Source organism: Orbicella franksi, chromosome 12, assembly GCF_964199315.1.
Source record: "Orbicella franksi chromosome 12, jaOrbFran1.1, whole genome shotgun sequence".
NCBI lineage: Eukaryota > Metazoa > Cnidaria > Anthozoa > Scleractinia > Merulinidae > Orbicella > Orbicella franksi.
Genome location: NC_138156.1, coordinates 1,275,884 through 1,298,895, shown reverse-complemented (window position 1 = coordinate 1,298,895; position 23,012 = coordinate 1,275,884). Strand labels below are relative to the sequence as shown.

Sequence of the window (23,012 nt, the reverse complement as noted above, 5' to 3'; positions counted from 1 at the left end):
TTATATCTCAAGGTGGTAAGTTTAAGACTCCATGCAAAAATATCTCTTTTATTTCTATGATATTGTTTTAAGACTTGTTCACTTGAATTTGACAGGTGTTTAAGGAATTAAAAATAAATATGAATACAAGCAACTCTTATCCAAATAACGAACAATGTGTGCTACGACTGTATCGCAAGTACAATAGAAGTATTGAGCTTACACTGTGCCACTTTCCATCACTGTAGGAATCTTGAGGCGAGGTGAGGCTCAGGATTCCACCACCAGCTGTAAAGCTACATGACACTCTGCCTTCCTCCAAATGACACTCTATAAAGTCAGACGTCCCCGTGTATAACAAGATGCCATTCGGATTTGATGCACGGAATTCAAAACGTAATTTAGTCCTGCAAAAGAAAGGAAAATTAACTGACTGCTTTAGAAATACTTGAAAAGTAATGGCCTTACATCACATTCTCATTTCGGTACCACACGATGGAGAAAAAGCAGAACGTAGATTCTGACAAAACTTGCAAAAGCGAAAATACACAGACGTTTCTGCATAGGATAACAGGTTCCTCCAATAAGATTCCTGAAAATAGTCACAAATGCAGCTTGGCTTTGGGAAAAAGTGCCGGAAGAACGTAACCTATTGATAGGTATAGTAACGAGGTAAACAACTTCTCACTTTTGTTATCGTGACACACAATAAGATTAAAAGTTCAACAGAAGCAGATTTACACTTACTTTTTGCTAATTAACTTGGACAGCACGCTAGCTTGAGTAATAGTATACATCACGTGACTGTTGAGGTCATAACCAAATCCTATTGCTCCAGCTTGCTGTGCTGGTTTCTCAGGCATTGCACAAACTGGAGGCTGTGTGGTGGTGGGAGGGGTTGTTGTTGGGGAGAGGGTAGTGGTGGCTTTCTCAGTTGTACTAGGCTTGGTAGTAATCTCAGGAATACTGCTTGGTTGTTCGCTGGTTGTAACAGATTTCGGTGTGGATTGGAGATCTGATAGTGGAGGCAAAGAATAATTATGCATTGAAGATAGAATCAACCAAGCTACACTACATTATTCCGTCCGCAAACGTGTAAAACGCAAGCGGCGATTGGTTGGGATTTTTTGACGTCAATTCTATAGCCTTCGTCTCTAAAAGTGCCGACCATGGACAAACGTGCTCGATCTTTTCATGATAACACCGAAATTCACCTGCGATTTAGAGGGACAATCGTATCTTATAAGTCTTGACTTTAACATTGAACCCTCCAGGGAAAAGTGATCTGTACATCGTGGTAAATTGTACAGCACTACATGCTTCTTACAAATTCCTGCTAAGTTCAATAAAAAGGAAAGATTTTTACTCACCTCCAGGTTTTGGTACTGTGGGCGTCTCTATGATAAGATTCTTAGGTGTCTGTTCTGAATAATCATCGTTATCGAATATCACCTTATTTCTTGCCTCGTAATTCATAAAGTTGTACAGTCTAGTGCCATGTCTGTCGATCAAGAGAGTCATAGTTAGCCTTAGCTATCCCTAGTCCCCTGTAACAAAAACTTGGATTACAATGGAACTTTAAGTCATATAAGTGACTACAGACTGGGTCAAAAAAACATGGCAGTATCATCATTTCCTTTCCCGTGATGACATGTATTCACCGATAACGCTGGAGTACCAAGTTACACTTCAACGTGGGTCCGACGAGCTCCCGTTTGGGAAAGGAACTTGCTTGCGCTTTCCCCGTCCCTATGGAAAGCCTAAATTCACTTAATATATACTGCAGCAAGATATGTTTCCAAGTTAAGGAATAACCTAGGCCAGCTTGAACATTAAACTTAACAGAAAATGAAAATTTTCAACTACAACAACAACAACAAATAAATAAATAAGTTAATAAATAAATATATAGAGAATTAAATAAACAAATAAACGTACTTGTCTTCGAACGTCAAGTCTCTGATGGATCCGTCTTTCAGAGAGGTGAGGAAAACAGTGTCAAAGTCTCTATTCCTAACAGTGTCTATGAAGCCAGCAGGAATACCTCCAAGGTACATATCCTGTGTCGTCTGAATATATCGAGGCATCTTGTCTTGAAATTTACCAGACACTCTTACGTCATCAACGTCAAGATCAAACCTAACAAAATAGATATCACACACTCTGTCCGCGTGAGTCAGAAAACAGTGGAGGAGCAAAGCAACTTGAGATACCCGTCCGCCTGGGTGAAGCTTAGAAACTAAAATAATATGTCAAAACTAAAATTGAAAGAAGAACATAGTAATCAATACGGAAAGGAAAGAGAGTTTTGGCCGGGTTGCATTGCGCGCTGTACAACATTGGAAAACGATAGAAGCCTCGCTAACATGCACAACAAAACAATAACAGACGCGCGAAAAACATCATGGTCAATAATATATGGATGTGGATGCTCATCACTTAGGCACAAATCAGTTCTTAATTGTTTAATACAGTCGAACTTCTATATAACAGCCCTGTATTTAGCGGCCACCCTCTAGCGGCCAGTTTTCAAAGTCCCGATTTTTCGCTCGTACAAACACTGTATTTGTTACCTGTATTAGGCGGCCACCTCTATTAAGCGGCCGCGGCCACCCTGTAGCAGTCCTATGACTGTCTTTTTTTGTTATTTTTACCTGTATTAAGCAGCCGCCCTGAACGTAACAACTATGAAATTCGGAACTTAGCAACTTTGTTGTGAACTGTGAGGCATAGAAATACAGTACTGTACACCATAGAAGAGTAGAGAACAATCCATTGCACAGTACTTTTACACAATGTTACGTATGTTATACCGTTACAAGTTACAAGTTAGTACTGAACTTTGTTTGAAGTATTGATCGCTTGAAAGAGTGTTGATTGTCCTATTATTTCCTTGCATGAAGTGTTCTTTTTAGTGATCCAGTATTGAGTGGCCACCTGTATTAAGCGACCAGTTCCTCAAGTCCCGAGGGTGGCCGGTATAGGTCGCTATATACAGGTTCGACTACATAATAAAAAAACCGTAGAAAGAGACACTTGATTAAAGCTAACATAAAATCATTGCATTCCTTCGTTAGCATGTCTAAGATATTTTCACCAAACGCAACGAAATTACTTAATCAGTTTTGATTACAGACACTCACGATGTACCATCCAAATGAATGGACACAAAGTGCCACTCGCCGTCATTGAATCGATTGTCAGTCTTTAATGTCAAAGGAGTGCTTCCCGCATTGGCTAAAAGTGTCACTTTCCCATCTACCAGGCCCAGAGCGATAAAATCTTTCTGAAATTAGGAAAAAATATCAGCAAACAATGGATTATCAATCAATAGTAATAATATAGTGGAACCTCCACTGACCGACGCCACCTCTCTACACACCTCTCACCTCTCTACTCTTTGCTCCGGTGCACGGTCCATATATTCACTCTTATTTAACCTCTCTACGACGGCCACCATAGCGCTTCCTAACGACCAAAAAAACCTCTCGACAATGGCCAATTAAAGAACGACTAAAGAACGGTGTATATAAAACCCCATATTTATTGTAAAAGGTCACGAAACTTGATCCGTACCAAGCGTCGTTGGTCTCTGTTTCTGTCTTTTGATATATTTTGATTGCGTTACGTATTTATAAGTAGCAATAAGCATTCGTTCAAAATAAAAATGTTGCAGCCCACGCCTCAAACAAAAAACATCGAATGTTATATTACACCCCCACCTCCCCATAACTGCCAGCTCTCTACTATGCCCACTTTCTATCTGTCCCAAGGTGGCCGTTGTGGTGAGGTTCGACTGCATTGGCTTGAAAACTCTTTTAGGTATGGAATATTTGAAGAGTACGCAATCTATATAAACCGTTAAGAGCTAATCTCACTTAATCACACTTAATTAAAAACTTCGAAGCTAACTTCTGCTTTCCTCTGTTGTCTTTGAACATCATGCTTCAAAAACGCTCGGTCTCAACTCAAGCTTACAGCCTTGTTTGCTTTGTGGGAAGGCAAAGTTCACAGGTGACACATGTATGTCCAATCAGACACGAAATCCAATCGATTTTTTTACCTTCAGTGAAAGTTCGCCCAGTCAACGAATTTACTTATGTGCTGTCAGATACTTCTCCCATTTGAAAATTATGCAGTTGGCCATGAAAGATTGCTTAGTTGAAAACCTGCGTTTTCCAGTCATCATTTGAAGACAAAAATACTACACTACGGTCAAGCAGTCAGCCCCTGATCCTTTGATGTCACTCGCTTGGCTTTTCAGGGCAACATTGCCAAATGTTGAATTCAACAGAAGTAAAGTTATTTCTGATCAGGTACAGTGCTTCAAATCATTATTCAAGCCGACCCCACCGAGCGTTAGCTATCAAACAGATTAAAAGACTTGAAATACTTACCCCTTCACTGTGAGCCTCAAGAAAAATGAGCCCATCTTTTGTCTCAGGAACAACTCTGAACGACAATCCAATAGTAAAACTTTTCTTCGGGCTGTCCAGGAAAGGGTCTATAGAAAGGTAACTGCCATCCTCTAGGAATGTGACATTGTGCGCTGCCTGTAAATCAAATGGAATGTAGAATGAGATGGAGAAGGTGTGGTGGCTTAATGTTTAGTGCACTTGACTCCGGATTGAGCGGTCCAGGTTCAAGCCCTGGCCAGAAACATTGTGTTTTGTTCTTGGGCAAAACATGTTACTCTCACAGTACCTCTCTCCACCCAGGTGTACAAATGGGTACTGGTACAAAATTAATACTGGGGTCTGGGAGGAGCCCTGCTATGGAGTAGCATACTAGCTTGATCCACAGGGTGATTGCGTCTCTTAAAAAAGCAACCATGGCCATGAAGAGTGACTCAAAGAGACTACTCACCTTAACTTGACATCCCACAATGAAGCCTGGAGATGCCAGTAACTTGATACCACCAGGGAATAAATTCAAACTTGTAAGACACCCTTTGAAAAACATTTTAGTTCTGCACGATAGAAAAAAATCATTACCTGTTACAGCATGAGAATAAGGCCTGGAGCATGAACAGAAGGACAGTAAAGTGGGGAGCAAGTGACCATCAACTGACCTACAATCCCAGACAAAAGGGTTGGGACACGGAGCAAGTTCTCCCCTGCCCTCACTTTCAATGTTGATAATCAGGTGATGTTTCCCTTTTTTGTTCGAGACTGAACGCGATATTTTCCAACATTGATTAGGGGGGAAGGGGGATACGTGATACAGTTCCAGTGTCCCAACTACTTTTGGCCGGGATTGTCTGAAAGAGATACGCGAGGAATTTTCCAATGAAGGTAACGCCAGCGACTGTCATGGCGTCACGATATTTTAGAATTCGATTTCGGCTCAATGACCTACACTTTGTTTCTGGAAATTAGACAGAACTTTTCTACGTTAATCTAGATTAAGGCTCGGTGCAGATATTCGTGGAATATAACTTGTAACCGCCTGCAGCAAAACGAAATTTGGGACTTGCTTCAAGCAAAATGGCATTTAAGGGAAGGTTAGAACTCGTGTCCATTATTTAAGACATTTTCCAGGATTATCGATTCGCAAAGTAGCAGATCTTTGTGTTGTTTAACGGAATAGTGTTAAATAAATTGACTTAAACCCAATGAAATGCTTATCGGTGTAGAGTAATCATATATATCACCAATACACGCGACACGACAGCTTCCGGGTTCCGTGTGTTTAATGAACGCGCACGAATAACCACAACGGTTAACCACAACGGTTAACCATTTGAAAGTCAGCGTTTTGCAACCTAACCTTTCCTGTTCTTCCCAATTGGCAGAAGGTTCAAAAATTTCTCACTTCACATTATTTGAAATGCAGGATGGAAGCAATTTAGTGGCAAAATGGTCGAGTTTGACGCTTGAAATATGGTTAACCGTTTGCCGGAGATAATAAGTTAAATACGTAACTACCCTTTTTATTTCAATTGAACGGTTAAACATATAAACCTTCTCGGAAAGCTCTCTGTTGCTAGTTCTTGATCCCAGACAATGTTAAATGGTTTATCGTAATTCCTATAAAGCGGAAAAAGGTATAATTCGAATGACACGTAGCAGTTTGGAACCAAAAAGTGTTACCAGAATGGTTAACTGTAAGGGTTAATCGCAGCGGTTAACCCGGTGACACTTCTGAAGCCGAGAACACACCTCGCTTTGTACGCGTTCCGGTATTAGAGGGGAAAACGAAGAAAGACATGCATAATTTAACCGCGTTTAGGTAGCAGCAACGCTTTATTGCTGTCCACAGATCAACTCCGCGAAACGGCGAGGACAAGGCGAAAATATCCACTTGCTCGGTACCTATTGTTTCAACCGAATTTGCATCATTTCTGTTTCGCGCCAATCAACCACCCCTCTAAAGACGGAGACAAGGTCGTATTTTTCAGCGCAGGAAATAGAAACATCCTTTTTAAACACAACATCTTGTGCAAAGTTGCATTTTACGGGCAAGAAAGTAAGCCGTTCGCCCCTCAAGAGGCAACAGAAGGTCATGCCACGGACTCACCAATCGCCTACCGTAGAGGGTCATTTAGAAAGATGACTTTACGTTTCTTAGTGCCCACCCAGGTAAAACTTGCCATTGTATGCTGTTTTTTTTTTTAGTAGCGCTCGTTAGCTGTACCCGCGAGACGTTACACCTCCCCTCTTCTCCAAGCTTTGTTAGAGCGAGTGGTGTGACATTCTTTAAATTCTTCTTTCAGACAATCCCAGACAAAAGGGTTGGGACACGATGCAAGTTCTCACCTCCCCCCACTTTCAATGTTGATTATCAGGTGATTTTTCCCTTTTTTGTTGGCGAAAACGCGATATTTTCCAACACTGATTAGGGGGGAAGGGGGATACGTGATACAGCTCAAGTGTCCCAACTACTTTTGGCCGGGATTGTAGATAAACTTTCTATTGTCCTAACCTATAATCCGCGCATTATGCGGATACTATATTATGAATTAATTACTTACACTTGCGCAGGAATTGTGGTTCTATTTTCGATGCCTCCCCAGTAGACATAATCTGCAGTCACAAATTTTGGAACTTTTCTGTCATAGAAAGGCATTTCATTTGCAAGCACCTCTTCGACTCCCTTGGAAGAAATCTTGAAAGTAAAGCTATAACCGCGAAGATCGGTAGCTTTCTTTACTATAGTGACCTCGTGTCCGGTGTCGTAGACCTTTTTAGAAGCCACTCTTTTGTATCCATGACCCATATTGTAAGAGAAAACTACATGTCCATTAGATAATTCCATGGCTTGAAATCGTGAAGTGTCTTCATCATCAATAACAATGACTAAGATTCCATTTGACGAGGTCGTTGTAAATTTGAAGTCTATCTCTCCCATGGGATCAATTCCATAAGGACCTGATTTGACGAATCCTGTACCAAAAAATGTTCTACTTGGGTCTCTATCGTCCGCTGCAAACTCTGTATTTCCGCTTCGCGAGTAACAGAATTCATCTTTCGCAGGTTTCGTAAGAGGCTGAGTAAAAAGAGGGATTAACAAAAAAATGAAGATAAGATATTTGATGAAAAACATACATGAACTATGTGATTATATGAAATAAGTTTCACATAATCAACATTCGTGCTCTGTCCTTTTTAGATTGTCCTTTCTAGGGACTAGTCAGACCATTCCATCGCTGTCAATCTATAATCTTTGGTACAAATTTGTATAGGCTTTACTAAATAGGAAAATGAGGTTTCTGTGATATCAAAATTCGTCATTAAGGCAACATCAATAGAACTCAGTCGAGCTCTGTTAGGATAACAACTTCTCAAACTCATCAATAATTCACCAGGTTAAAACAAAGAAAATCACAACCGTGAAGGAGGTAGGATAGGATCCTTAATTTTGTATCAGATACTCGAGACAGTATTCCATCGACTATCCTAACACCCCGAATTTCGTCAGAAATACTCCGCTGCACGTCGTGCACTGCTCTAGTCACTTCTTTCGGTGTTACAACAGAACAAAGCATGGTCTGGATCGTACCCAACTGCATCAACACGGTGGTTTGCTTTAGACTTCTTCTTTCGTTAACAAGACGCATGTCTGCGTGAACTCGGGCTTTTTTTGAACAACACGACACTTTTATGTCGTTACCGCCTCATTCCTTATGAACTAGCAAAGTTGTGACCTGGATGCGCGAGTTCACTCTGTAAAAATTTGGAATGCCAGCGTTTCTTTGTTTTGTTTTGTTCTTTTTTTCCCAACCCATTGACGCCTGCATAAAATTGCACGCGTACCACCCCTAACTCCCTGGCGTTTTTTCTCAGAGCAAACGTAAGCAAAAAAATACCTCACATGCGCAGTATTCAACACACCGCTCATTTAAAGTTGAATAAATGATGGGCCAAAATATTAAAAAAAATCAACAAAAAAGGCTTAACTTGACGTGTAAAATTGATAACAAAATAAGAAGTTATATTCTTATTTTTTCTCCGCTTCGCGACAATAATCGAGAAAATTGAATACGCAAAAATGAGTTAATTATTGACTTCGGAGGACAAAACGAAACCGAATACCACAGAATTTCCATTCTTTTACTATAACGGATAACATTTCAGAAAACACTGGAAAATGTAAGCGAAAAGCACATGTAAAAACCAATTAAAAGACATGAAATAAGTATGGGTTATTGACCAAGCTTGTTCGGTCAAGATGGCTGGATATTGGCCAAGTTCTTTTTTTGCGAGTTTATGGACCGAGACGGAGTCGAGGTCCATAACCTCGCAAAAAAAGAACGAGGCCAATATCCAGCCATCTTGACCGAACAAGCTTGGTCAATAAAGGATTTATTATATGGCTTTCGAAGAAATTTTTCTTGCGGGACACGGCGGGTAGTCCCGAGCGGGCAAGATAGCTCCATCCTGCCCGCTCGGGTAGCAAATCACAGCGCAGGATTTGATTCATCTTGCCCGCTCACGGAGGTAGCTATATAATAAGACTATTTCTTCCCCGCGGGACGAAATATTACTTCGCGGTGAAAGAAAGACGGAAGTTGTATGTCAACAAGCCAATTATTTTGAGATAACTCGTATGTCAACACAGGCGGCACGATTAATACGTGCCATTTTGCTGTTGGCGATTGCGTTACAAATTTAGCCGTTTATAAGACAATGTACGAGAATGCTTAAAAAAATGCTCTAAGATACGTGTAGAAAGGGCCGCCTGTGATGTCAACTGTGTCAAATTAGTACCCACTTAGTTCTTTTATCAGGAATTCTGTAGTAGCTGAATAAATCCCCAAAATATATATTTTGAACGAAGCGAATAAACTAAACAAACAAACTGGGGACGTCGCCCTAAATTAAATATGCAGAAATCCAAGGTGTAAAAATACTGTTTGCTTTTAAAACCTCAAATTCCCAAATATAGGCAACCAAATTAAGAAACGTGACGGGAAGTTGAATAACAATACATTTTGATTCGCGACAAAGCAAAAAAAAACTTATCTAAAAGCAAAAAAATGGTCAAAATTTCGTACACAAGCTTCTCCAATCCGTTCCCAGAGCCCATGTGTCTTTTGGTCAGCGCCAAGGCACGAGCTATGGAATAATCAGTTTCCAGACTCAATTTCACGGCGCATGCCTACCTTGGTTTAAAACATGGCAATCTCGTTCCCAGTGCCCACGTGTCTTTTGGTTGGCGCTGTCTTGGCGCTGACCAAAAGACACGTGGGTCTGGGAACGAGATTGGAGCTTCTCAGCATGACAGCGTGTTCAAATTAATTCCTCACGCTAGTTTATTATGCCGACGACTTTTGCAGACATCTTATCGGCCGTGGGTTTACCAATCGTTCTAAAAGTGGAATTCAACTTCGAAGTAATACTGTACATTACCATTTTTGTTTTCTTAAGTCCAGGAAGCTGCTTTGAATCCACGTATTCAAAACTTAAGCATACTTGAAAACGCTCCGATCGTTGTGTTTTCGCGGCAGTTAAAGGTTTGAGCATTCTGTACACCTTGATCTTCCATTCTGGGGCTACCTAAACATTTACTTGTGTTTTTCCTTTCCTTTTTTCAAGTCCCGAAGAGGTAATTAAATGAAGATCAGAAAGTCCTTTTCGTCTCCAGACGCCGCGCTCCTTTTGGTCAGCAGCATAACGTCGCCCGTGCGTGTTAAGGACTTGACTGCGATTTGCGAATGAACGAAAAAAATTTCAACTAAGGCATTTCCTTTGGAAAGCCCGAGTAATTAATACCAACACACACCACTTGAGTTGCCCTTGTTAATTTTGTGGTAGAGCTCTGCTGTTGTGAAAAAGGTTGTGGTTGTTCATACTGGTAAAATAACCTACAAATGTTTACTGATCTCATGATGGATTTAAATCTTGAAATCTCTTTTTGCGTATGTGAAAAACTGAGTTTTTTGATGATGTAATGCTGCTCACGCCCCCCAAAAAACAGATCATGACAATTTGTAACGTTTTGTGAGCTACGACGCGCTTTGTACTCCCATAAGGCATGCTGTTTAACAAAATGACAGAGCCTGTTTTATAGGTTTCATGACCTACATCTGAATTCCACGATCCAACAAAGTGATTATTGACTTGAAGGCCATCAAAACATCCTGTGTAATTAGCTGCAACGACTTCAGATGGCAGCTCCATCTTCGAGGGAACTCCACCAACAACAAGATCACTATCCTTGTTAAGGATGATTTTGGGGTTACGTATATCCTGTGCCAAAAGTCTCTCATTTGTGATGGTCTGTTTTATTTTGTTTTGATCAAAGAACTCGACTGAAAGCTTTGCTGAATTTCCCGTCCTATAAAAAAAAATAAACAAAATAAACAGAATTAAAAATCGATAGTAACATTAATATTGTAGACAACGTTTGTGTAGTGTGACAGTATGGATAAGCCCACAACTAACAACTCACAGCTACCACATAGACTAACCACTCACAACTAACCCACAGTCTAACAACTCACAGCTGACGCACAGACTAACCACTCATAGCCGACGCACAGTCTGACAACTCACAGCTGACACACAGTCTAACAACTCACAGCTGACGCACAGTCTAACAACTCACAGCTGACGCACAGACTAACCACTCACAGCTGACGCACAGTCTAACAACTCACAGCTGACGCACAGTCTAACAACTCACAGCTGACGCACAGTTTTACGACTCACAGCTGACGCACAGTGTAACAACTCACAGCTGATGCACAGTCTAACCATTCACAGCTGAGGCACAGTCTAACAACTCACAGCTGATGCACAGTCTGACAACTCACAGCTGATGCACAGTGTAACAACTCACAGCTGATGCACAGTGCAATCGCTCACAGCTGAGGCACAGTCGAACAACTCACAACTGTCACAGAGTCTAACCACTCACAGCTGACGTACAGTCTAACCACTTAAAGCTATCGCACAGAGTAACCACTCACAACTGATGCACAGTCTAACAACTCATAGTTACAAGGGCTCAATTCCTACAAACAGGCCATGTTAGATGTATCCCAGCACAACATATGAATTTCGCCTTCTACTCTCTATATATAATTTTCTGTCAGGTAATATCACTTATTTTCTTCATTGTAAATAAGAAGCTTCTTCGTTGTTCGATCAAAAAGCTTTAAAAAAAGATTCTTGAGTGACTTAATTAGCTTAATTGAAGGTGAATTCTATATAAGGGAACGTTTGCTTTGAAAAAAAAAAAATGATTTCGCATGCGTAACTAGTGCCAGTCCCAAACCGCGTGTTAGAATTTTAAATCCCTAAAACTTGGAAATAAAGAGAAAGAGTTCCGATTTTTCTTATGAATCAGAAATAACTTAGCCTTCTTTATAATCGTACATATAGAATTGCCGTTTACATGCAAAAGAGCAAAGATACTACAGAAAGTCTGTTAATACGGGTGTTTAGTACCTCATAACTTCTATGATCATGAGAGTTTCATAAAACCCATCCGTAGCATTAAGCATGTGGACGTTCTCAATCTATTGACACTGATTTGAATTTTCGGATTTAGATGCCTTTTAAGTTTTAGGTTTTTTTTCTATTCTGGTCACTTGACTAATCAAATATGGCTTGGATTTGAAACTTTTGCAGGACTCTTCAATGGAGCAAACCTATGCAAACAGCTTATCCTTAGGAGGTCTGGTGTTCAAAATATGACGGCTAGAAACCTTCCATAACAACAAATTCAAGACCAATCAGTAGTTAAGAAGGACCCCCCTTAAGAAGTATATTATTGCAGTAGTTCAAAAAATAACAGCATTGACAGACGAGACTTACAGGCCAGCTTCAAGCTTATACCAGCGGTCACTATCAGTCGCAATATCTTGATTAGTATCCACATCAAGATAAAATCCTGAAGTACACATCTTGAGATGAGGTCTGGCAGCTTGTAACTCCACAGCTATGAAGTCCGCTGAACTGCACTCTCGTGACTGACGTTTCAGACGGTATCTGTTTGAGTTTCCAGCATCTCCCATGAACAGTATCAGTCCATCAGGCTTTTCTGGCTTCAAATACATGAGGAAGTTGAGAGCCCTGGTCTGCCTCTGGACAGCCCGTGGGGGTAATGGTGAGCTGGTAGTTTTGCCATCAAATTTCATGACAAGGGAGGTGTGTTTGAGCAAGACATGTGCTCTGTCCATCATTCCTCTGATATCATTCAAGCGCCGAACCACCTCAGTGTCTAACTCCTCGATGATCTTCTCCTGTCGCTGTTCTTGAATTACCACTTTCTCTTTAATGACTTTAGACATATTCAAAGCATTCATCACTTTCTCTTCAGCTTCAGTGATGTTGCTATTTGTAGCAATGATAGACTCCTTGAGGCCAGAGAGACCAGTCAGCTGCTCCTGAAAACACAGAACAGTGTCCTCAAGGTGAATTTAGACAAATTGTTGTGTGTTGGTACTGTTCACGTGTGATCGGCATCACAATTTTCCTCACAACATATCACTTAACCAGAAGAAAAGTTATAGGGAATACAATAAGTCATAGCTAAAGGAAAATGTAGCTACATTTTGAACAAATTATTCCAATTAGTCCCTTACAAGGAGATCAGTCACACGTTCAAACCACTGTTTCTCAAAGTTTGTTTCTGAAACAATAGGCCTACTTGATTAATGCTTTATTCTGGGACAGACATTTCAAGCAACAAACTAACACACAATAACAGTGCCATGGCACACCCATCAATACCAGTGCAATGCTTGAAGTTATTTTAGACAAGCTTTTTAAAACATTTATTAACAATGCTTAACATGGTTTGTTCATACAATTGGATTGCACGACCTTTAGATTACCTAACCATAGCACTGTGCCTTAAGTTAAAGTGCAATTAAATCTCAACAACAGGGTCTGGATTTAAGAGGGTTCATGCACAGGACACTGGGATACAAAAGTACCTCCACTTCCTCAGCTTTCTCCCATGCATCATCTGCCGTCACCTTTGATTGTGTTGCATTCTCACCAAGGTCTCGAGCTTTTTCACCTAAGTGATACAAAGTTAGTTTTTAATGTCAATAGTGTCTGCACTGCTTTAATAAGATAACTCTTTGATCTGTAAAGTTTTCACCTTTTGTCCAAACGAGTGAGACAATCTCAGATAGTGCAGAGTGTAATGTATAGCTCTGACGCAGTACTCATAACACAGTTCCTATATAACCCCTGCTATTCACTCCTGGTTTGTATTGACCTTGCTAGTCAGCTGAGGATTTTGATGAGACATAATCTTAGCCGTGAGTATGTTTGATGTGTGTATTTTCATTCACAGTCCAAGAATAACTTACAATTAATTACCGTTTGTCAAGACAGCTCTCGAATTTTACTGTAGTGTTTTGCGTTGATTGTTGCTCATTTTAAATTAAACAATACATTTAAGTAGCGAACGTGACAATTTCACTCTTCACGAAAACGTTTGTAACTTGATTCTTTTGTTTTCCTCGCAAGGTATGTAACCTAAAACTCTTGTTTTCTCGAAACACACGGAAGATGTGCTAGTATTCTTTTCACAGCTGGAGATAAATGGAAGAAAGTTGAATGTCGGATGAAGAAATGGAAGATGATCGATTTGCTTTATTTGAAACGCAAATTTTCTTTTGACCGATAAACAGGAACTAATCTAATTATCAAATTGTCACGGAACAGAACGTTCTGTTGCCACCTTTGGCTTTAACAATAAAACCTCTTAAATTTAAAATACACACTGATATCGCTTAATACAACTGAGGGGCGTTTCAACGAGAGGTACTGAAAGTAAACAGCGCTGCTTGACCGAGATTATATCCTTCATTGGTGAACGAGTCCCCTCAGAGACGGATAAAATTTATGTTTTCAGTAGGTGCCACGGAGTCTGCAGCAATATTTGAGAAGTTTCCTGGGTTTTTTGTTCAATTTGACAAGTGTTAATGCCACTCACTCGGGAGAGTTTCGGCTGCCGCTTTGAACATTTTGGTCTCTTTGATAGACACAATTAAAGGATGAAATAAACGCACTAGTGTAGTTTGGAAACAATAGATGATATTTCTTGAACCAAGTTAGGCGTCATTCCAGAAGACACGCAGTCACAGTAGCCGGCATCCTTGTGTCGTGCTAACGATGCTAGAACGCATGCGTATGACTTACTAGGGTTCTACCACAAGGAAAAGCGCTCAACGTTAGTGTATGATCTTGTATGAAATGTATCTTCCAGCTGATATGTAGTTGACACTAACTCTTATTAATCTGCGCATGCGTTTAGAGCAAATATTGGTTTTCTTCTAAAGAGAAAAGTACCACAAGGAGAGCAAGGGGCTTTCTGAAACAAATATATAGTTTTTAAAAGTGATCAACGAAGTAAGGTAGGTAAACATATACTACCCATTTACGTAGTGCTCACAGGTACCTACCCCATCCTACCCCCCTTGCTGCAAGCCTAATTAATTAATTGAATTTAATTACTTAAACAAACATTAAAGTTTACACCTTATTGCCATAGTACTTTAGCGATGTCAACCCCCAAACCATCCCAATAGTGCACTCTGCACTAAAAATGCATAAAATCTTCAGCGGAACAACAACAAGACTTGACTGCTTTAGAAGAAGGACACACATTAGAAGTAACCAAGATCCAAGCACTTTATGGAGAAGTTCCCCCGTAACACAAGACTAAAAGTTTAACTGTAATATAACCTACCTATATCACGTGCCATTCCTTCAAATTCAGGAAAATTCTTTGCCACCTCAAACAAATCTCCAGACACACTTTGAATCTTATTTCTGATGAGGTCCAGTCTCTTCTTAATGTCTTCAAGTAGACTAGACAGTTCATTGTCCACTTTGTCCTTTGTCTCGAATGCACTCTCATTTAGCATTGAACTGACATTTTGAGAGTTCTTTGCCATGTTGCCGATATTTAGAGACTAAAAAAAGAAACAGAAAGCAGAACCAGTGACTAAAAGCAATTCAAAGGAAGTTGTGTACTCAAGGAAAACCCCCCAGCAGATTATACAGCGGATCTTGTAAACACTAGCCTCGAAATAACGGGAAGCAGGATAGGGATGGAAAGAAGTAAGGAATATGCAGTCAGGAAGCCCATGGGAAATAGGACGTTCTCACATCTCCCACATGCCCCGCTAAGAAGGCTAAAAAGATGCACTTCTGTTCATACTTACAGCGAGTTGAAAACTGGTATACATATACATTTGCAGCCTTTTGCTTCACCCACAGGAGCAAAGAGGACGAGTGATACATATAAATGTAAATTCACACCATGGCTACTCTATGGCTGGGCCTGAAATATATCACAAATAACCGTACCTCATCTCTGGCATCCATGGCTAGATCCTCAGCTTCTTGTGCAATTGCTAATGCATCTTTCAAGGCTTGAGCAATGTCTGAATATCTTTGTGATGCATTAACTGCTTTGTTGGCAAACTCGATGTCTGTTAGAAGTTTCTCCAGCTCATCAGCCTGTCTACGCAGTTCTTCTGAAAGATTCTGTGCCATATTCACTGATGGAGTTAGCTTATCCATGGTTTGAGAAAGATTGGCCATCCTTTCAGTGACTTGATCGATGAGATCATCTAAGCGTGGAAAACTTCCATTGAAAGCCTACAGAAAAATTGTCCAATATACATGAGTATACAAGACACTGAAATCACGAGACATTAACGCGACTTTTTCTAAATTCTCTACGCTACGAACATGAAAAGAAATCTGCAGTGATTAGTAATGAGAATCAAGATTGGGATCAAAAGGACACACAAGCTATTCGTTTTACTGTGTACCTCCAACGACTCGCTGCTATTTAACAGTTTACTTTTGATTGTCTGAATCACATCCTGCAGGCTTGTTAGAGCACTGTCAACTTCTTTTTTCTTCAGAGCTGCCTCTGTTAGTGGTGTCTAAACAAAAAAAAAGTAAAACAATGAACAAAAGTAAAACCTTCATCTTCAGCATAGCATTTCAGTTACAATTCACATTGTTATCTTATATTGTTTTGTTTGTATTCCTGACATTGTTTTAACATAGAATGATGCCTCACTTGCGCAAGGCTAACAGCTTAATTCGAGCTGTAAGATGCTTGGAAACCACCAGAGCCAATGTGATAAAGCAGAATGTTAAAATCTTTTAAACAAGGCCGTTTGACACAGTTTTGGCAGCAAAATTAATAGACAACATTTGGACAAACCTGGGAGTCATAGCTCCTGCTGATGTTGTTGGTATCCAAGGCAAGGCTGGTGTTTTCCAAAACACTACTGGTCTTGTCCAGAATTGAGGTAAATTTACCAAGCAATTCATTAAGGGTTTTGTTGACTTCCATAAGCTGGCTCCGCAGGCTCATTGTATCATTGAGCATTGACTTGGCTTTATTGATTGCCTCCATCACCAACTCCTGCTCCTCAGTCATTGTTATATTTGCAGCATCAAAGTTTCTATCCACAAGTTCCTTCAAAATTTCCTCTGCCTCTTCTAACAACAGTGTCTGGTTTGCTTTGTCAGTCTTTAGGGTTTTGGCTATTTTTTCAGCGACGTCTACAATGCCTGATAGGTGAGAAAATGATCAATTTTTGTTAATACGTACATTAAGTTGTACTGCATGGTCCCTGGAAACTTATTTCAAGTTCTATTTTTCGTAATCTATGACAGTAACATTCATCATGTGTTGAAAACTAATCAATGGGATGATGTGACGTAACCTAAATTGGTAAAGTTAGAATCACGCGCAAGTATGCATGAAGGGATTACGTGAGCAGGTTTTTTTCTTCATAGCATGCATGGTGCTTCCGAACAAATAAGTGTTTATAAAAGGTAAGAATGTATAGTTCATACCTATGAGATTTTGCAATTTAGGATAGACAGTTCCTTGCTAAAATAAATCTTTGTTAAACTATGAAAGTGCGCAACTTTCTTGAAAACAACATAATTACACTGCAATTATGCTGTAGCGTGCTGACAAGTTGTATTTTTCCTTGTAGATAGGTAGTGCTATATATGACCATAAATTCTAACATAAGCCGATTTTGATGGTAACAGGAACTAACTGGTAACATCTTTGAATGCTGAATGTTGTGACATCTCAAATCCACAACTATACATTATACTAAAAAAATTAAGCCCTACTTACTTTGCGTGCTATTAAGAGCCTCCTTGATTTCTTCCTCTAAAGCGAGAGCTTCCTCTTTAGTGGATGTGGCATCTTCCAAACTTATTGCAGCTTTATCAGTTATTTTCATGATCATTTGCTCGACTTCCTCTGTTTTCTCCTCAGTAGAGCCTGTCCTCTCAGTTAGGGTACCCTTGATGACTGTCGAATTAGAACTACCATCTACTGCTGCTAGGAGGAGAAAGGGAAAGAAAATAAAAATTAGAAACGCATTAACTCTCACGACTTTTTCCGTACATATGTTTATAATATTTACAGTCAGTATGTGAACTTCACAGGTTTTTAAAATTCAACTAAGCATATCATTATCCTGTGTTAACATAGTCAGCACCTATACGCTATTTCTATAAGTTAAATTGATGTGAGGACTACTAAACAATTAGATTATAAGCTCGAGATTTCTATCGCGTGATAGCAAGAGATTTCTATCTCCACTTTTACTGAGTCAGCTATCACGCATAGAAATCAAGAGCGAATTGTTTTAGTATAAATCTTCTAGTCGCTCAAAACTTTATCTAAATCCTCTTCGCATACACTTCGAAAACACAAAGAAGCGGCTGCCAGTTCGTTAACAAGCGCACACTGCTAGGTTTAATGATACTCACTATCTGCAACAGAATAGATAGTGAGTAGCGTAGCCAATCAGCGCACGGCATTCATGATAGAACGTTAGTGGATATATAATCAAATGCGATATAGAAACCAAGTTGCATTACGCCTTAAGGCAAGTACTTAGCTATGGAATCACAGTGCATGTTATAGGTTAAAATGCTGGTAATCATTTTCTTTTCTTAACAAATAGGGCAACATTGGAAATTTTTGCTTGAGGGTTTGGATTTGGACCGATGTAATTTCCACAGCTAAAATATGAAGGACTGGATATCACGCTAGAATTTCTGCATACTTGCATTTTATTTTTAAGCACCTTATCTAGATTTCTCTTTAAAAAATGCTCAGATTGGATGAGTTGCACTTAGGGGAATTCCGGGGTTGTTAGTGCTTGAGCACAGAGTTTTTTTCATTATTGAAAGTAACCTGAATGCATAAAATTTCCTCACCATCTACAATGGATATACCAACAAACAGCGACAATTCTTCCATGGTTGAATTGTATTCATTGGTGGGTGGAATTAACCTGATTAAAAGGAATAATGATAATGAAATGTGACAAAGTGAAAAATACACTCAACTATGAACCTCGGCCACTTTTTACTACTAAGAAGTTGCACCTAAAATTATCAAATGAACTGACTGCTTTAAAGAAAGACTGGAATTTAAGAAATGTAGACCTTCTTTAGACCTTCTCTTAACTTCAGAGCTTGTTTTCCCTTTAATCTGTCTCGTTTCCATTGCTTCTTAAATATGAAAAAAAGTGTACTAAACATTGCCTATGAAAACTTGGTGCAAATAAATTGTTTTACAGCACCCAGATTACACCAGCAGTTTTGCTGGGCAAGACATTGCAAATAAACATCACCAAATCAAAAGCAGTGAACATTTGTTGCATACCTTTGTAGAGTTTCATTTATATCTGAAAATCGACTTTCTGCAATGATCCCTGCAGTCCCTTGTTCTAAAGACTTGAGAGCCTGTGTAAGGTTGTGATCTAGCTCAGTGGATGTATTCAATAAGCGTCCCACACACTCGCCACAGTATTCACAACCCTCATCCGTCAGAATATAGTTTTCAGGGCAGATGGTGCAGTTTCCTCCTGGTTTACAGCACTGTCCAGTATTAATGTCACAGAAACCAAATAGATTTTCTTCGCCCTTTCCACAGTTGCAAGCTGAGATGAGAATAATTTAATATAATTTAATACAGTTTAGGAGAGGTGCAGCGGCCTTATGATTGGTGCACAGTGGACTCTAGATTGAGCAGGAGGGGTTTGAGTGCTAGAAAGGATAACTGTGTTGTGTCCTTCGGCAAAACACTTGACTCTCATAGTGCCTCCCACCACCCAGGTGTACAAATAGTTACTGGTGAATTTAATGCTTGGGATACCCTGTGATATATTAGCATCTCCACCAGCTGCAGGGGGGGAGGGGGGGTAGAAGTATTCCTAGTTATTTCATGTTAAGGAACCTGAATGTAAGTGCTGACATCATGGGTCGCTGGGCTCAACCAGACTTTATGTTATCTATAGTTACAAACATACACGGACCAGAAGCTATCAAAGCAATAACTGGCACCAGTTACGTTTTATATGAAATCATAACTCTGATATATGTACCTTGACAACCACCAGCTGAGTAATCAAAGTAGCCTGCTTTACATCTGTCGCATCTCCTTCCAGTTACACCCTCTGGACACTCGCACTGACCTGTTTTTCCATCACATGACGAGGACAGTGATGCAGGTGCACATTCACAATCTTCACATCCAAGACAGCTGTCAAAGTTCCAGGTATTTGGCTGCAAAAACAGCCATTAATTTAGTGGTTAGGAATCCTGAGTGGCTTCAAGAAAATTGACTCTTGTAAGCGTGTGGTCACAATACACTCTTATTTGAAGTAAACTCGATGCTTACAAAAGTAAGACAGTGTTGAAAACATGAAACTGGTCCAAAGGGGAACAACTTTGAACATCAATTTATATTCCTGTTAATAATGTTTCTGCCTTAAACAAGGCTGCTGTATTCTGGCTGCTTCATCAAGGATTAACTCTGATACTTGTGGTTTAATAAAGTTAATTCTACTTACCTTACAACTGTCACAGCTGTCTCCAATAACATTGGGCTTACACTTGCAAAGTCCAGTGGTGTGGTTACATACTGCAGTCACTGTGCCACAATCACTGCAGGCACATCTTGCACAGTTCTTGGCAACAACTGCATCACCAAAGTAGCCATTCAAACAACGGTCACATTGGTCTCCTGTTGCAGCATTGATACATTTAAGACACTGTCCTGTCTGAGTGTCACAGCTCCCATTAACACCTGGATCAATATTGCCACTACACACACACCGCTTGCAGAAGTCACCAGGTAGAGAGGGATTGCCATAGAAACCATCAGCACAGGACTCACAACTCTGTCCAGAATAACCTTCTTTACAGGTGCACAAGAGATCATTGAAAGAATTAAGGGCGCATCCTGTAGCAAAGGTGTTTGACATGATTCCCAAAGGACATTCACATATACCACAGTCTAGTGGCGATCCTGTTGTGGCATCACCATAGTAACCAGGTTCACACACCTCACAGTTCAGGCCTGAAATAATTGGAGAAAAAAAAGTGTACAGTATTACAAGGTTAGTTCAAAGGGTTGATACACAAATAACAATTCCAAACACTTCTACAAGTCAAGTCTACTTTATCTTATTTTTATCTTATTAAGCTGCATGATAAAAGAAAGATATCCAAAAATAAAATTGCAAATGCTTCTCGTGATAAATATTAACAACCCATCAAAGCTTGGATTAAAACAGAGCTTTCATCACCAATGGAACCTTTCTGGTGAGTAAAGTATGAAAACCATGTCTACAATATCAGAATATGAGATACTTATTGTAAAAAAAATTCAGCAGAAAATCATCGCTTCATTAAGGGGAAAAAGGATGTGAGATTAGCCTTACCTGTAGTGTTATGAAGACAATTGTAGCATTCTCCTGTTTCTCCATCACAGTCATTGGAGTGTCCAAAACAGTTACAAGGAATACATGTGGTATTATCAGGAGCTCTGGTATAACCCTTTCCACACAGCTATAGACCAAACACAAGGACTATGATTTCACCTGCCAAACTTTAATTGCTATTAGACCTGTAACAGCTTGATTTAATAATAATAACTTTCTTTATTCAAACAAAGATAAATTTAGAAAAGGCTAAAATGCTAAAAACAAAACAAAACTAGAACTGTAAAACCTATCCTAATTGCTACTATGTCTTGAATACATATATGTGACAACTCACAATTGACTCTTTATAAACCTTGTTGTAATAAATAATCAAACATTACAACATAAGATTCCAACAGTCTTGATTTAAAAGATATTTTAGATTTCATTTGAGGCAAGGTGCTATCTGCTAAGAAATAAAGAATGATTGTGAATGGTGAATTGATCAACTTGACACGAGCGTGGGACAAAGACAAAAACTGAGTCGCCAACAGGAATCAAACCCATGGAGAGCAAGTCATTTCACTGAGTTCATATGATTGATTGACTACTGTAGTTTCCTAACATTAGCTGTGAGAATGCACATGCACAGTTCACCTTACAACCTGAAGTAGTTAACTTACCTCGCATGATACACCAGTAGCTCTTTCTGGGCAGTCACATATTTCAACACTCCTTGCTCTCACTGCTCCCACAAGAGGCCCGTCAACAGCAACATCCATTGAAATGTCGTTAATTGTCACTTCTGCAACAACAGTGCTGTAAGATGCCCTCAGTTTAAGAGATTCTATGTCATGAAGAACTGACATGAAGTCATCCCTGCTGACATTTGCCCCACTGGAATCTTCCCACAGGTACTATGATCCAAAAATAAAGGACAAGACAGTATGAAAAATAAATGCTCAGGTAGGACAAAGTAAATTAGCTTGTACTTGCATCACAGGCGCTAACCTCAAGAAATTGCACGTCAATGGCTGATGTTTTCCCTGGCAAGAGTTGCAGCTGTCTTTTGTTTTGCAGTACTTTACCATTTTTACCCTGCCGCAACAACAAAAAAGGACATTCACAATCAGCGCTTATAATTTCAGCAAGAACTTTATTTGAAAAAATGCACAAATTTTAATTGTCTGTGGAATACTCTAGCCCTTTTCTGAATCATTACTTGATATCATGGACCATCACACTTTTAAAAAACACTCACCTTCAACTTGAAACTACTTTTGTCAATGATTAGCACACATACTGTTATTATTATACAATGTTAGGTTGTAATCCTGATAATTTACTTTAGTGGACTCCTGGCTACTTGCTGAGGCCTATATTATACTGGAAAGTGAGCTGCATGAACACAACAAAGCAAGAAAAGCTAGTTACCTCTATCACAACATCAGGTTTAGTTGTCAACACTGGTGAACTTTCTCCTTGTGGTACTTCATAACGGATTGTATAAGATAGTTTGCCTCCGTAAGATGAAGTCTACAATGAAAATCACTTCAAGGAATAAAAACAGATCTACAATACCTCAAGAAACACTTGGTCAGCAATTTGACTTATAGCAGGAACTCATTTGATGACTCTGAACTCTAGAAGCCTTAATTATATTTCATGTAACCCAAAATAGTTTTATCCAGTGGCAATCCATTCCAAACAAGAAAGGCTCTACCTACATAATGTTAGAGTTATTGTTACTGTCTTAAAGTCCGTAAAGGTGTGGTGACAGCTAATTATTACCACCACCACCACCACCACCACTACTACTGCAAAAATCCTCCTTCATTCCTTTCCCTGTGGC

General features: G+C 39.6%; 1 protein-coding gene across 3 annotated transcripts in view; it reads right to left on the bottom strand.

Annotated features, from left to right (window-relative positions):
• The window catches only part of LOC145463936 (laminin subunit alpha-like), a 50,916-nt gene that overhangs the window by 5,699 nt on the left and 22,205 nt on the right, over positions 1–23,012 (bottom strand). For 2 of the 3 annotated variants that reach the window (XM_081447726.1, XM_081447730.1), the window contains 24 exons: positions 22,595–22,696; positions 22,172–22,258; positions 21,844–22,077; positions 21,179–21,305; positions 20,306–20,814; positions 19,838–20,018; positions 19,117–19,393; positions 18,666–18,742; positions 17,569–17,778; positions 16,633–16,985; positions 16,229–16,345; positions 15,759–16,052; positions 15,136–15,361; positions 13,367–13,452; positions 12,243–12,814; positions 10,506–10,758; positions 6,953–7,467; positions 4,846–4,948; positions 4,377–4,532; positions 3,123–3,265; positions 1,918–2,118; positions 1,350–1,480; positions 727–994; positions 203–386 (listed from right to left, as the gene is read on the bottom strand). In XM_081447726.1, the coding sequence (XP_081303852.1) occupies positions 203–386; positions 727–994; positions 1,350–1,480; positions 1,918–2,118; positions 3,123–3,265; positions 4,377–4,532; positions 4,846–4,948; positions 6,953–7,467; positions 10,506–10,758; positions 12,243–12,814; positions 13,367–13,452; positions 15,136–15,361; positions 15,759–16,052; positions 16,229–16,345; positions 16,633–16,985; positions 17,569–17,778; positions 18,666–18,742; positions 19,117–19,393; positions 19,838–20,018; positions 20,306–20,814; positions 21,179–21,305; positions 21,844–22,077; positions 22,172–22,258; positions 22,595–22,696 (5,406 nt within the window). The remainder of the gene's footprint in view (positions 1–202; positions 387–726; positions 995–1,349; positions 1,481–1,917; positions 2,119–3,122; positions 3,266–4,376; positions 4,533–4,845; positions 4,949–6,952; positions 7,468–10,505; positions 10,759–12,242; positions 12,815–13,366; positions 13,453–15,135; positions 15,362–15,758; positions 16,053–16,228; positions 16,346–16,632; positions 16,986–17,568; positions 17,779–18,665; positions 18,743–19,116; positions 19,394–19,837; positions 20,019–20,305; positions 20,815–21,178; positions 21,306–21,843; positions 22,078–22,171; positions 22,259–22,594; positions 22,697–23,012) is intronic. The other variant, XM_081447729.1, reaches the window with a different exon arrangement.